The following is a 16,023-nucleotide window of genomic DNA, read 5'->3' as shown; positions in this document are numbered from 1 at the left end:
CTTCTGTTTTCCACGTCAGAATTTGGCGTAGCAATCATTGGGATTTCAGGATCCCCTTCGGCAGGTTTGGATGCGGATTTTGACGTGTTTTGATACGTATCCGTGCCTGAAAATAGGGGCATATTTTTCCATGTAAATGAATCTGTCCCGTACAAACACGACCTAAAGCTGCGCTCACACTTATGTTATGGCTACCATTTTGAAATGTAATGTTCTGGGAGCTCCTGAGGATGTTGTGGGGGCTTCTGTATCTGTACTGGGGGCTCCTGTGAATGTTCTGGGGGCTTCTGTACTTGTTCTGGAGGCTCCAGGAGATGATCTGGGGGCTACCGTATCTCCTTTAGGGGCTTCTGTATCTGTTCCGGGGGCTTCTGTATCTGTTCTGGAGGCTCCAAGAGATGTCGTGGGGCTCCTGGGGATGTTGTGGGGGCTTCTTTATCTGTTCTGGGGGCTCCTGGGGATGTTGTGGGGGCTTCTGTATCTGTTCTGGGGGCTCCTGAGGATGTTGTGGGGCTCCTGGGGATGCTGTGAGGGCTTCTGTATCTGTTCTGGAGGCTCCAGGGGATGTCGTGGGGCTCCTGGGGATGTTGTGGGGGCTTCTTTATCTGTTCTGGGGGCTCCTGTATCTGTTCTGGGAGCTACTGTATCTGCTCTTGGGGCTTTTGTATCTGTTGCCGGGGCTCCTCGGGATGTTGTGGGGGCTTCTGTATCTGTTCTGGGGATGATCTGGGGGCTACCGTACTTGCTTTGGGGCTTTTGTATCTGTTACGGGGGCTCCTGCGGATGTTGTGGGGGCTTTTGTATCTGTTCTGGGGGCTCCCGGGGATGTTGTGAGGGCTTCTGTATCTGTTCTGGGGGCTACTGTATCTGCTCTGGGTGCTTTTGTATCTGTTCCCGGGGCTCCTCGAGATGTCGTGGGGCTTCTGTATCTGTTCTGAGGACTCCTGGGGGCTACTGTATCTCCTTTAGGGGCTTCTGTATCTGTTCCGGGGGCTTCTGTATCTGTTCTGGGGGCTTCTGTATCTGTTCTGGGGGCTCCTGGGGATGTTGTGGGGGCTCCTGGGGATGTTGTGGGGGCTTCTGTATCTGTTCTGGAGGCTCCAGGGGATGTCGTGCGGCTCCTGGGGATGTTGTGGGGGCTTCTTTATCTGTTCTGTGGCTCCGGGGGATGTTCTGGGGGCTCCTGTATCTGTTCTGGGAGCTACTGTATCTGCTCTGGGGGCTTTTGTATCTGTTGCCGGGGCTCCTGGGGATGTTGTGGGGGCTCCTGGGGATGTTGTGGGGCTCCTGGGGATGTTGTGGGGGCTCCTGTATCTGTTCTGGGAGCTACTGTATCTGCTCTGGGGGCTTTTGTATCTGTTGCCGGGGCTCCTGGGGATGTTGTGGGGGCTCCAGGGGATGTCGTGGGGCTCCTGGGGATGTTGTGGGGGCTTCTTTATTTGTTCTGGGGGCCCCTGTATCTGTTCTGGGAGCTACTGTATCTGCTCTGGGGGCTTTTGTATCTGTTGCCGGGGCTCCTGGGGATGTTGTAGGGGCTTCTGTATCTGTTCTGGGCACTCCTGGGGATGATCAGGGGGCTACAGTATCTGCTTTGGGGCTTTTGTATCTGTTACGGGGGCTCCTGCGGATGTTGTTGGGGCTTCTGTATCTGTTCTGGGGGCTCCAGGGGATGTCGTGGGGCTCCCGGGGCTGTTGTGAGGGCTTCTGTATCTGTTCTGGGGGCTCCTGCATCTGCTCTGGGTGCTTTTGTATCTGTTCCCGGGGCTCCTCGGGATGTTGTGGGGGCTTCTGTATCTGTTCTGGGAACTCCTGGGGATGATCTGGGGGCTACCGTAAGTCCTTTGGGGGCTTCTGTATCTGTTCCGGGGGCTCCTGGGGATGTTGTGGGGGTTTCTGTATCTGTTCTGGGGATGTGTCTGGGGACTCCTGTGGATGTGGTGGGGGCTCCTATATCTGTTCTGGGGACTCCTGGGGATGTGGTGGGGGCTCCTGTATCTGTTCTGGGGACTCCTGGGGATGTGGTGGTGGCTCCTGTCTCTGTTCTGGGGACTCCTGGGGATGTGGTGGGGGCTCCTGTCTCTGTTCTGGGGACTCCTCTCTTTAAGCGGTTGCTGTTTGCGGCCATTTACCTCTTACAGGAAGCTTATCGGGCTCATGAATCGAGCTTTCCCATCCAATAGTAGGTTAACTGCAAGAGGGGATCAGCGGTCGCCGGCGGGCACGCATGCGCAGTGGAGAGCGAAGGCTACTTTCACTTTCGTTTCTCCTCTGCAACATTCCTCGGTTCCGGTGGATTGCAGAGCCAGCCAGGGATACAGCCGGGGTCTGCGGGGGAAGCTGGCAGGGATACAGCCGGGTTCTGCGGGGGAAGCCAGGCGAGGATACAGCCGGGGTCTGCGGGGAAAGCCAGGCGAGGATACAGCCGGGGTCTGCGGGGGAAGCCGGCCGGGGATACAGCCGGGGTCTGCGGGGGAAGCCGGCCGGGGATACAGCCGGGGTCTGCGGGGGAAGCCGGCAGGGATACAGCCGTAAGTGAGGAGAGCGCAGAGGAGTCGGTCGGCCGATCAGGTCCAGGCTGATCATTAGGACAGTTTTAGAGGGTCTGCACACCATATTTTAGGGGTCCACAATAATGATTTGGGGTCATTTCTGTTGCGGTTGATATTTTAGGGTTCTCGCCTATCGGATCCGTTTCTCCAGCTTGCGGTATTATTAGCACTATTTTGGGATCCTCGTAGCTATTAGACATCATGGCGGCAACCCTCCCGCTGTACCAGGTGCTGTGTGCCAGCGGAGGCGCCATGGAGGAGGGGAAGCTGCGTAGGGCCCTGAGGTTGAGCGCTCAGCAGGTGTCACGGTTGTTGGAGGCGGGGGAGGGGCGCGAGTTCGTGATGAGAACCCAAGATGGTGAGCGGCTGGTGGTGTACAAGAGTGCGCTGCGGCTCTGCACGGATGCCAACCGGCTGTGTGGCGGGACCTGTGGGCGGATCCACATCTGCCGCTTCTTCATGCTGGGCGGGTGTACCAGGTGAGCGCCGCTCGTCCACAGGAGCGTCCAGAGGTGTTCCGCCATCTTGTTACCTTTCCGTCTCTTCTCTTTCAGGCCGCGCTGTAAGTTCAGTCATTCCGTTGACGGTGAGACGGACCAGCAGGTCCTACGGAAGCACAAGCTGACCGGTGCCACCATGGCAGAGCTGCGCTGCCTGCTGCTACAGAATGACCCCCAACTGCTGCCGGACGTGAGCACAGCGTCTCCCTCATGCCGTCCCATCAACCTCTGTTCACTGACAGCAAGCAGAGGTCATGAGAACCCCTGCAACTACCCCAATCATATATGCGTCCGACTGTATATACTGCGCCGCGCTCTCATCCGGGGACATGTGAGGAGCAGCAATATGGCTGCCATGACCGCTCCCTCCTGTGGTAACCGGGGAGGAACGCACGGCGCAGTATATACAGAGCCGGACCGCATGAAGGGATAATTACAGAGATTGTCACCATCTCTGGTTGCTGTCAGTGAATGAAGACCATTTATTTTTCTTTCTGCCCCACTTGTATGTATTGATACACGGTGACGAGCACCTCAGCTGTAGGAGCACGACCACATCAGGGGTCTATAGTCATATGTCTGTAGACAGCAAGCAGGGGTCTTGATGCACAGAGTTTATGATACACCAGCAGGGGGCGTTGGCGGTGGAGTTGCCCTTTAACCCCTTAACAACCGTCCATACATCTTTTAACAGTGGCTGCATCAGAAGCCGGGCGGCGGGTCCACTGTGCCGGGGGAGTGGGGGTCGCCTGTCGGATGACAGCCAGGCACTTCTCTAACAGTGGGAACCAAAATAACCTTTGATCCCCGGTGTGTAACCCTTCACATGCTGTGATCATACTGACAAGGGGAGGAGGCTCTCACCCATCTGACCCCCGCGATGTGATCACAGGGTTCTGGTGGGTTGGATATGGCCTGTGGCTCTGCCCGCTCCGGTGGCCTGCGGGGCCTTATAATACACTGCTGGGCTGGGGTACTGCATTAGAAGAATGATAAAAGATGCTGATGATGAAGTCTCCGTGGGACCAAAATAAAAAATGTATAGAAAAAAAAACTTTAAATAAATCACTCATGTGGCATCACTGCGTTCATAATCATCCAGAGGGGGAAGAAAGTACGTTACTTAACCCACACAGCGCACGCCAAGAACAAATACAAAAAGCGTGGTAAATAATGAGGGCTGATGTAACCGCAGCGGACGGCAGAATGTAACATTATTTATTGGTAATGCAAAAACTGCCCGGATTGCGGTTTTGTTAAGCTCGCCTCTAGAAAAAATGGAGTAAAAATCAAAATGTTCCACGTTCCTAAAAGTTGGATACGTAAAGACGAGAGTTCATAGCACAAAAAATAAAATAACTTCCCCCGTAGAGCCCCGTGAATGCTCAAACAAAAATGCTCTGGCTCCCGGCATGCAGCCCCGCGAAAACATCGTTTAAGAAAAAAAGGGTTTTTGTGTACGAAAATAGTAAAACAGGAAATCTGTATAAAGTTTGTATCTCAGGAACCGCGCCGACCGGAGAATCACATCATCTATTCTGCGCGCTGAACAACAAAACGGCAGAATTACTCCCCCCCCCCCCCCCCCCCCCAACCACCCTAAAAAAATAAAATAAATAATAATAAAAGTCCTACAATCCATGATATGGACCCAAAAATGCTGCCATTAAAAAATACAACGAGCCCTCATGTGACTGGCGATGAAAAAATTAAAAAGTTCTGGCTCCTGGAATGCGACGACGAAAAAACCTGAAAAATGAGTTGGTTATGAAGGCGCAAGCGGGGCTTGGTCACTAAGGGGTTAAGCTCTGCTGGGCCGCTATCCGTATGGGTGTTAATGTGCTGCTCTTCCATGACAGGCCTGCTTGCACTACAATCGGGGCGATGGTCCTCACGGCTCCTGCACGTTTCAGACCAAGTGTAACAAGCTGCACGTCTGTCAGCACTTCCTGCAAGGCGACTGCAAGTTCGGAAGCAAATGCAAGAGGTCACATGACCTGACCGCCGGGGAGACGAAACAGAAGTTGCTGAAGTGGGGCCTGGCCGCCAGCCTCGTCCCTGCCATCCTGGAGACTTACCTCAATGCCAACGCCATAAAGAACGCCGCCTCTGCGGTGGAGTCACCACAACTCCAGTCTCTAGCCATTAAAGGTATGAGCGCCTGTGTTTAACCCCTTCCCGCCGCAGGATGTAAATGTACGCCCTGGCTGGAGAGGAGTTCCTACGAATCGGCGTACACTTATGTCTCATGGATGATGCGGGCTCAGCTGGAGGTGGCTCTGATCTACATTGATCCCGAAGTTAACACCTAACATGCTGGGGATTGGTTCACAGAAGGAGGGCGCTCCCTCTGTGACGTCATCGGCCCTCTGCCATGCAACCAGACAATGGCATCTGCGTCTGCATGGGCTGTCATCACTGATTAGTGATAGTACGTTGCCAGATCTAGAAAAAATAGATAACAATGGTAAAGAAAAAGATAAAAAAACTTTTGCACACTTTCCTGCCTTTGTTCAAAAAAATCCCACACGTTGCATCCGTAGCCTGCAGGCAAATGCTACAAAAATACAATAAAAGAGAAAAGCCAAAAAAAAAACCAAATGCTTTTTTTTTCTAATTTCACCTCCCAGAAAAACGCAATAAAAGTGGTCAAAAAGTCCAAAATAGTGGCGATAAAAACTACAGTTTATCACGCAAAAACCATGCAGCTCACGCAGCTCCCCGCATGGAGGAATGAAAAGGTTATGGAACTTTGAAGGCAGCCAAACAAAAACATTTTGGGGAAAAAATGTGTTTTTATGGAGCAAAGATGGGGAAAAAAAGAGAAAGTATATAATTTTGGTATTGGCGTAATCATACCGAACAAAGTTTTTCACGTAATTTGTGCTTCATGATTAACCCTTTAATGCTACAGGACGTACAGTTACAGCCTGCAGGTTCAGGATATGTATGGAGAGGGAGTCGTGGGTTGATCTTGCTCCATACAATGCGGGTGCGGCTGTTTGTTACAGCCACCCCCCTCCCACAAGAGCTCCAATAAACCGTGCTGCTCATCAGAGCTGTTAACCCTTTAAATGCCCCGACCAATGTTCAGGGGTCCTGTGCCGCCCCCATAATGAGATTGTGGGTTGCCATGGCAGGTGGGAGCCTTCTGAAAGGCCCCAGGGCTGCCATTGTAGAGTGCCTATCAGGCCATATTACCCTTGTGGTGGCTTGATAGAATGCCTGCCAGATCGCATTATAATGCAATGTCATGGCATCACATCATACTGCAGGAGTGATCAAAGCATCGCTAGTTGTTTCCTCGGGGGACTAAGGCTTCATGTCCACAGGATAATTGTTATTTAAAATCTGCAGCGTTTTTCCTGCACGCGGATCCGCGCCCATAGGGATGCATTGGACACCCGCAGGTAGTTAAATACCTGCGGATGTCATTTTCCCTTCAGGCGCTGATTGCGTGTGCGGGAAAAAAAACGCAACATGCTCCATTTTCGTGCGGGTCTCCCGCGGGGACGGCTCCCGCAAGCTTCTATTAAGGCCTATGGAAGCCGTCCGGATCCGTGGAACACCCGTACCTGAATTAAACTTACCTGTCCGGACGCTGCGGATCTTCCCTCCGTCACGGCCGGATCGTCTTTCTTCTGCCCGGCGCATGTGCGTGGCACGCTGCTGGCATGGCCAGCACATCCGCTGGGCCGAAGAAAGAAGATCCGGCCGGGATGGAGGGAAGATCCGCAGCGTCCGGACAGGTGAGTTTAATCTTATTTTTAGCCTCATGTCCCCGGGAAAGGAGGCACCTGCTGCGGGATTCTGCATGGAGAATCCGCGGCGGGCCTGATTTTCCTCGTGGACAAGAGGCCTAAAAGGAACAGTAAAAATAAGTTTGAAGAAGTTAAAAAAAAAAAAAAAGGTAGTGAAAGTTTAAACTCCCTTTTGCCATATATATATATATATATATATATATATATATATATATATATATATATTAGTATTTGTATGATAAAACAAAATACACATCTCGTATCGCTGTGTCCGTAAAAGTCTGATCTATCAAGATAACGCATTAAAAAAAACACCAGAATTGCACTTTATATTTTTTCGGTCACACCGTCTCCAAGAAAAAAACGTAATAAAAAGTTGAAACTACAGGACGTCCTGCAAAAAATGAGCCCTTGCACAACTATGTCGATGGAAAAATAAGAAAGGTTATAGCGGCCAGAAGATGGCGGGACAAAATAAAAAAACTAAATATCTTTGGGGAAAAAAAGTAGTACATAAAAAAAAAATCACTCTTTAAGTTTGGTATTGTAGTAATCGCACCGACCCATAGAGTGAAGTTATCGGGTCATTTTTGTTGCAGTTTGTACGCCGTAGAAACAAGATGCACTCAAAGGTAGTGGAATTTCATTTTTTTTCTATTTCACTCCAATTTTTAAAAAGTTCTTCAGTACATTAAATGTTACCACTGAAAAATACAACTCGGTCCGCAAAAAACAACCCTCAGACATCTATGGCCGTGGATAAATAAAAGTTATGAATTTTTAAAAAGAGGGAGGTAAAACTTAAATTGGGTCGGGGGTGGGGGGAAAGAGCCGTGTCCTTAAGGGGTTAATGCTGTAATTTTTCCTTCTGCCCTCCAACTAAAATCAATGAAAGTTCCACAATACATTATACGCACCTGAAAATGGTGCCAATTAAAGCTACAGCTTGCCACACAAAAAACATTCTTCATACGACCGCGTATAAAGGGTTATGGCTGAAAAGTGGAAACGAAAATACCCAAAAATATGTCGTCACCTGAGATCCAAAACAGGCCGTCACCAAGGGGTTAAAGGGTTTTTCTTGTTAAGACGTTTGTCTACTTTCCACAGGATGAGGGCAAATATGTGATCACTAGTGATCCCGAGAACGGCGCCCTCGAATGGAGCTGTGCAAGTGTGACCAGCGATTCTGTGGGACTTGAGATCGATGTGCTCGGCAATCTCTCCCCTCCCACAGAAGTGAATGGAGTGGGTGGGGGCTGGTCTCGGGATTGGTGGGGGTCCCAATCAGATACACTGATACAAGTCACACGGCTATATGGCAATTCTGTCTTCCAGAAGTTGCTGCCATGTGATCACTTTTTGAAGCCTCATTGGCTGAGGGAGTTTTGACGTATGAATTGGTATTTAACGTAGTTGGGGAATGAGCAGGTCAATGAACATACACCCCCAAACTGCTGGGGTGTTGTATGGGTGCCCCATACGTGACAGACTCCCTTTAATTAGATTGTAAGCTCTGCAGGTTTGAGGGTGAGAGCCATACTAATCAATTATTTCCTTTACAGATAAACCTGACACCCAGAAGTCTGCAGACCCCCAACACATCAACGAGATCTGCCTGTACTTCATATTAAACAACTGCAGCTTCAAAGGTGAGAAGTTCTGTTAGCCCCCCCCCCAATTATGATGTCCATTCCCCCTCCCCCATCCCTATACAGAGGATATAAAAAGTCTTATCTTTTAGGGGGGGAAATAAAAAAGGAGAAAACCTAAACTAATGTGGTTTCATAAGTCTTTACACCCTAAAACTGCTACTTTATGTCCCCTCTGACTTTATGGTAACATTCGGTCTTTTGAGGTCGGTGTCTATCAGCATGGCATATCTTGGCAATCTCTGCCTGCTCTTCCTTACAGAAGCTCCAAATCTGCCAGCCTGTGAAGCATCTGGGGTGTAGCGCCCTCTTCACGTCACCCACAGATCTACAGTGGGGTTCAGGTCGGGGCTCTGGGGGCCATTCTCTTAGTGATTTGGCGGTCTGCTTTAGGTCGTTGTCAGGCTGAAAGGTGAAATTCCTCTTCATTTTCTGAAGAGGCCGGAAGTTTTTGGCCCAACATGGACTGATATTTGGGACTATTCATAATCCCCTCCCCCTTGGCTAAAGCCCCAGTTCCAGCAGCAGAACAGCCCCCCACATAATGCTGCCCCCGCCATCCTCACTGCGGGTCTGGTGGTCTTCTGGTGATGGCAGTGTTGGTTTTACATCAAACCCCTTCTGGCCACTAAGTTCCCCCTCGGTCTCATAGGACAATAAGAGTCTCTGTAAGTAATGGCAGTGGAGTACTAACTACTATCTGTCAGGAGGTTACATGTGATTGGCTGATAATGGACACACCCACATCCCCTCATATAAGAGGGTGTGAACACTTATGCAATCATAGTTTTTTTTTGTTTGTTTGTTTTGTTGTTTGTATTTTTCTACCCTAAGTCCTCATGTCCACAGGTAAATTTGGGCCTACGCGGATCATCTGTGCAGAATCCCGCAGCGGGTCCCTCCTTTCCTGCAGACATGAGGCCAAAAAATAGATAATACTCATCTGTCTGGACGCTGCGGGTTCCCATCCATCGCGGTCAGATCTGCTTTTTTTTTCTGCCCGGCGGATGTGCTAGGTGTACCGACATCGTGCCGCGCGCATGCGCCGTGCACACTTTTTTTTTTAATACTGTTTTCCCGTGGTCCTGCGACACAGCAGAAATACAGCTGTGGGTGTGCCGCGGGACCGAACGGCTTCCATAGAAGCCGCCAGAGCCGCCCGTGCGGGAAACCTGCAGAAAATGGAGCATGCTGCGGGTGAATATGGCAGGTGGGGTCTCTGAGAAGTTGGATGATGGTCTTTATGAAAATTGTTTCTCTTCTCTCCTTTCAGCTCCTTTTCCCGCTCCTTCCTGCTGCCCCTTCTTGAGGTTTATTTCCTCCCATTTTCATCTTGCTTCTTTTCCCTCTTTTTACCCCTTTTGCTACTTCTTTCTACTCCTCTTTGCCCTACTTTTACTCCTTCTGTCCCTCCTCTCCTTGCTTCTCCCCTGGCTGCCCGCCTCGCCCTTGCTTCTCCCCTGGCTGCCCGCCTCGCCCTTGCTTCTCCCCTGGCTGCCCGCCTCGCCTTTGCTCCTCCCCTGGCTGCCCGCCTCGCCTTTGCTCCTTCCCTTCCTGACATTCTCAATCATTGTCTTTCCCAGACATGATGCAGTGCAACACGAAGCACAACACTAAGCGGATGGTTTGCCGAAGCACAGCACAAATACAGCTGCGGGTGTGCCGCGGGACCAAACGGCTTCCATAGGCTTCAATAGAAGCCGCCGGAGCTGCCCGTGCGGGAAACCTGCAGAAAATGGAGCATGCTGCGGGTAATTTCGAATGCGATCCGCACGGCAGGGAAAAATGACATCCGCAGGTATTTAATTACCTGCGGGTATCCAATGATTCCCTATGGGTGCGAATCACGCGTGCAGGACACCTGCACGGATTTGTTAAATCAATTTTGCTAGTGGACATTGAGCCTAAAAGGTTTCCGTCTGTCTTCCAATGGGATAGTACAGATATCGGGTCACATGGAGGGTGGAGAAATCTGAAATTATTCATCTCTGTTGGATTTTTTTACATGACAAACACCTGGTATTTTACGGGGCATGTAGACATTTTATATTCACTGTATATAACATTACTGCTCTCGTATTCCAGACGGCTGCGTGCGGGATCATTACCCGCTGCCGTATCGGTGGCAGTTGTATATCGATGGCGCCTGGAAGGACTTGGTGGGCATGGAGGACGTTGAGAAGGTGTATTGTGACCCCAACAGCAGGTACCGGCAGTTTCTAGACAGCCAAGACTCCGGTGACTATCCCGCACCGCAACGTGTACCCTTCTCTTCTAGTCACCCTGTGGCCAACTTCGACACCATGATGTATAAGTCCCATCCGCTGAGGCGACTCTCCACGCCATCTTCAGCTTCCAAACCTCCACACTTTATCCTCACCACGGACTGGATCTGGTACTGGAAGGATGAGTACAGGATGTGGGTGGAGTATGGGAAGGAGGTGAGTTACAGCCACTTACCACTAGAGGGCATTGGAGCTTTCCGGTAACATGGGAGGTGTAGTACCAGAAACCACACTGCTCCATATGGTGCCTTCTTATAGCCCGTTGGTGCCGCTAATCTGACTGCAGGTTTCACATTTGGACTTTGTGTCAACTGGACCACAGTACACTGCTATATCTGAAGGCAGCGGAGGAGCCACCTCTAAAACTGTGTATATGAAAACCCCACAGAACTGTAATATAACTCAGTTTGCTTTGTGTTCTCTACCAGACAGACGCCCACAGCTCCTCGTCTACCATCTCCAGCAAGGACATCGAAAATGTTTTCCTGTCTGGCACGAACACAGACATCCAGTTCAAGGCCGGGAGGCACAGCTATGTGCTAAGCGTCAAAGGTGGGGGAAGGGGGTTATCTTTCCCATTCGCTCTTCACAGGAGGGCGAAGGGGGTGATATCGCTAGGATACTCCATCATATCCTCTTCATCGCAGAGTGTCCAATCTCTGGGACCCCACTGATCCCAGTAATGGACCACAGCGCTGAATCGGCGTTATCCGACGTGCTTATTCTACACTTCAGATCGATTCCCAGGATTGTAGTGGTCCCAGCAGCGAGACCCCCATTAAACAGATCTTAGTGATATACCATTACTTTAGGAGATGACAAAACTTCTTTAATATGGCAACCGGGGTCTCTGAGAAGTTGGATGATGGTCCTTATGAAAATTGTCTCTCTTCTCTCCTTTCAGCTCCTCTTCCCGCTCCTTCCTGCTGTCCCTTCTTGAGGTTTATTTCCTCCCATTTTTATCTTCCTTCTTTACCCCTTTTGCTACTTCTTTCTACTCCTCCTCTTTGCCTTACTTTTGCTCCTTCTATCCCTCCCCTCCTTGCTCCTCTGCTGGCTGCCCGCCTCGCCTTTGCTCCTCCCCTGGCTGCCCGCCTCGCCCTTGCTTCTCCCCTGGCTGCCCGTCTCACCCTTGCTCCTCCCCTGGCTGCCCGCCTCGCCTTTGCTCCTCCCCTGGCTGCCCGCCTCACCCTTGCTCCTCCCCTGGCTGCCTGTCTCGCCTTTGCTCCTCCCCTTTCTGACATTCTCAATCTTTATCTTTCCCAGATATGATGCAGCGCAACACGAAGCACAACACTAAGCGGATGGTTTGCCGGAGGCCAAGATTTGTGTCTGCTGAAGAGGTGAATAAGAGGAAAGTGAGGTAAAAGCGGAAACAATAATGATTATTCAGCATCTGATAGTCCGGCCGATTATAGTCGCTGCCAGATTACCAGCAAATTACAGGATTTTTTTTTCCTCTAGGAATCCATCAAATGCAAGTGCAAAGTCCACCCCCCAACACTGGGACAAGGGCCAGGTGCCGGAGGTGGGGTATAAGGTGAGGGAGCTGTAGCGGGGATGCTACTGAAGGCGCGTAATTACCGCAGAATTTCCATGCAGACTTTCTGCACGGAAATTCTGCCTGCGACTTTAATACTGGGATTAGCCGGCAAAGTGAACAAGATTTGCAAACATCTCATACACACGCTGCATCTAAGCCGTGCTGAAATTGACATGCCATGCGGAATTCAAAACGCAGCATGTCAATTCTTTCCCTCTCTATCGGGAGAGATGGCCACAGCGGAATGTAGATGGCAAAGCCACTCCAAAACCCACTGCAAAAGGCCGCAGGTTTTGAAACTGCATTTCTCCCGCGGAAATCTCACGGTATTTCCATGCGGTCATTCCTCGGTATTTCAGTCCCATGTGAACCCAGCCTAAGGGTTCTTTGCAAAAGCGTTTATGCAGCAGGAAACTAGAATGCAGCAGCTCTGGATGTGACTGGAGTAAAAGACATCATATGGCTTGTAATGTCTGCAGCCAGCCACTGGGGGTGCTAAATACTTTCTTTTGTCTTATGTACTGCAGCTCGTCGGTCTCTCTCAGTCCTCGGAAGAGTATAAGAAGATCAGCGCTGCCTTCAAGCGCACCCTACCAGATAAACGCATCCACAGCATCGAGCGGGTTCAAAATCTGGCGCTGTGGGAAGTGTATCAGTGGTGAGTATGATAAATGCTAGAAGCCGCTGTGAGCAGGAAGTGGCACGGTGACAAATAGTAACTGTATTACAGGCAGAAGGAGCAGATGAAAAAATACAACGGCGGGAAAGAGGTGGATGAGCGGCAGCTGTTCCATGGAACCAGCAACACCTTTGTAGATGCCATTTGCCATCAGAACTTCGACTGGCGCATCTGCGGATCTCATGGGACATCATTTGGAAAAGGTAGAGAACCTCCTATATCATGTCTGAGAGGTAGTCACAGCCCCGCCCCTATCTATTACTGCTGACAACCAGCCTGTATGAGGGGTAGTCACAGCCACGCCCCCATCTGTTCCTGCTGACAACCAGCCTGTATATCATGTCTGAGGTAGTCACAGCCACGTCCCTATCTGTTCCTGCTGACAACCAGCCTGTATATCATGTCTGAGAGGTAGTCACAGCCACGCCCCCATCTGTTCCTGCTGCTAACCAGCCAGTATATTATGTCTGAGAGGTAGTCATAGCCCCACCCCCATCTATTACTGCTGACAACCAGCCTGTATATCATGTCTGAGAGGTAGTCACAGCCCCGCCCCCATCTATTACTGCTGATAACCAGCCTGTATATCATGTCTGAGAGGTAGTCACAGCCCCGCCCCCATCTATTACTGCTGATAACCAGTCTGTATATCATGTCTGAGAGGTAGTCATAGCCCCGCCACCTGCTCACATCACTACTGTGCTCTCTCTTTCTTGCAGGCAGTTACTTTGCCCGAGACGCTATCTATTCGCACGGTTACTGCAGCAGCGATTCTCAGCATTACGTCATGTTTGTAGCCCGTGTGCTGGTGGGAGATTTCACCTGTGGGTCGTCTTCTTATATGCGCCCACCCTCTAAATCGCCTTCCGCGTTTTACGACAGCTGCGTCAACACCCAGAGTAACCCGTCTGTGTTTGTGATATTTGAAAAGCATCAGATCTACCCGGAATATGTGATCCGCTACACGAAGCCGGCCATGCTAGCCTCCTTGCGCTAACTCCTCTCACTACATCCAAGTTCTGAAACTTTCCAGTAAACTGTTTTTGTTTTTTTTTACAGTTTTTAATATATCTGTTGACGACCGGTTAATGGAAACTTTGTTCTTATCTGGAAGAGCCCTGTATGATCCGGTCTGAGGATGATGGGAGTTACAGTCCAGAGTGACCACTATTATATTAAAGGTTTTTCCTACTAGGTTTTGATTGGACCTGGGCTGTGCAGATCAAGGGTGCAGCGACCTACTCTTCCCCTTTGCTCCTGCTACTCCTCCTCCATCTTAGGCTCCACCCTCTCCATCACTCCCATGGTTTTCAGCAACCGTATCTGTTGGCAGTGGTCCCATCTCTCTTAACCAGCGATGAGAAAGATAAAGGCCTGGCCCAGGATCTCCTCCTTAGTCAGCGTCCTGGTGGTCTAACTTGGCTCCTCCCTCACGTGAGCCGCCACATCCACCTAGTTAACAATATCAGAATGTTCCACAGCAATGTTGGCCCTGAAGATCAGGGGTGGAGCTGTTAGCAGAGGAGACCTCACAGGCGCGTGCGTGTGTGTCTTCCTTCCTTCCTAACTATATTTTCCTTCTTACTTGACAAGATCAGTGAGTGTCGTCTCCGCACCTCTTCCACCACTTTAAAATAATCCTTTAAGAGCACAATGGAAATGTTGTTTAATCAGACGCAACTTCTGGGGAATTACAGACTATCATGTGACTTCATTGTGGATCAGTGAGATTTAACTTATTTTCTTTTGAACCTTCCAAGAGCTTTACGTTTTACATTTTTCCATTGCCTTAGTCGTACGAGATCTTGTTTTTTGCGGTACGAGTTATAATTCTTAATGGCGCCATTACATGTTCCCTATAATGGACGGGAGAACTTAAGTTTTCACTGGAGAGAAATGTTAACGTCATTTTTGGTAGGTCTAGTTCTCCCGGCGTTCAGCATGCAGTACAGACGACACATGGATTTCGCTGTGCGATTACGGGGATAGCAAACTTACAGGGTTGTTAATGTTGTTCTATATTTAAAAATTGTGTTTTCCTACGTTGCTCCTTTTGAGAGAGGGGACTTTATTTTTCTCCCAATGTGGCTGTGCGTTGCTTGTGGTTTACAGAGGGAACTGTAGTTTTTATTGGCACCATTTTAGGTCCTTTCGCTCACTTATTAAAAATTTTCGCAGTTCTGGCACTCAGTGTTGTTTCTTTTTTACATCCCTCTCTCTAGGAGATAAATATTGTGATACTTTAATAGTTCAGACTTTTATTTTCCCAGCAGTACCAAATATGTGGGGTTTCTAATTTAGGCTGCCTGCACACGAGCGGATTTAAATTGTGGAATTTGGAGTGGGCGACCGCCTCCGGATTCTGCAGCAAATGCCACCATGCAATGGTCATTCTTTACGCACACAAGCGGAAACTAATTGCTGTTTCCGCTTGCGGATGAAGACCTGCAGCATGCCCAATTTTCCTGGGGATTCCGCATGTACGGCTTCCCGTGAAGTCAGTAAAAGCAGTCTTGACGTTGATATTGCGGATTCTGCGGGAAAAGCTGGAGTTGGAAAAAAAAAAAAATCTGTACTGCGCGAGCCATGCGGACCATCCGTAGTACAGAAAGAAGAAATTAAAGCAGGTACACGCAGATGCTGCTGGTGCCAGGGCAGGATTACGCATATGGAATCCCACCCGCCCATGTGAATACGGCTTTAGTGTTTTTATGGAGAAAAGGGTATTTTTTGAACTTTTAATAAGTTAAAACACTGAACAATTTGAATACTTTTACACTTTCCTTTAGTCTCAAGAGCGGACTTGACCTTCTGCGTTCAGTATTACAATATAGCGATTTGTGATTTGGGCTTAAGAGGCATCGGTCCGTTGCAGCCCTGGGAGCTGCCAAGCTTAGCCCATCAGCACCCCTTGATGGCGTGAGATATGAGCCCCCACCTGGTTAGACACGCAGTTAGCTTTGATTGCAGCATCTAAAGAGTTGACTGCCACATTTAGAGATAACTGTTAGCGGGGTATGGGGCAGCTTTGGCTCCCGAGCCTGCTGCATGCAA

General features: G+C 49.8%; 1 protein-coding gene across 1 annotated transcript; it reads left to right on the top strand.

Annotated features, from left to right (window-relative positions):
* Nucleotides 1-2,276: 2,276 nt before the first annotated feature.
* Nucleotides 2,277-15,155, top strand: LOC136611310 (protein mono-ADP-ribosyltransferase PARP12-like). Its single transcript, XM_066590809.1, has 12 exons — nucleotides 2,277-3,028; nucleotides 3,104-3,239; nucleotides 4,909-5,200; nucleotides 8,376-8,462; nucleotides 10,548-10,668; nucleotides 10,741-10,903; nucleotides 11,176-11,299; nucleotides 12,014-12,110; nucleotides 12,212-12,287; nucleotides 12,818-12,948; nucleotides 13,021-13,172; nucleotides 13,689-15,155. Exons 1-12 carry the CDS (start codon nucleotides 2,751-2,753, stop codon nucleotides 13,964-13,966), a joined length of 1,935 nt encoding a protein of 644 aa, XP_066446906.1. The 5' UTR covers nucleotides 2,277-2,750; the 3' UTR covers nucleotides 13,967-15,155.
* Nucleotides 15,156-16,023: the final 868 nt, after the last annotated feature.

Source organism: Eleutherodactylus coqui, chromosome 2 (genome assembly GCF_035609145.1).
Source record: "Eleutherodactylus coqui strain aEleCoq1 chromosome 2, aEleCoq1.hap1, whole genome shotgun sequence".
NCBI lineage: Eukaryota > Metazoa > Chordata > Amphibia > Anura > Eleutherodactylidae > Eleutherodactylus > Eleutherodactylus coqui.
Note: the sequence above shows the minus strand (reverse complement) of the source record. Positions and strands in the feature narration are given on the sequence as shown.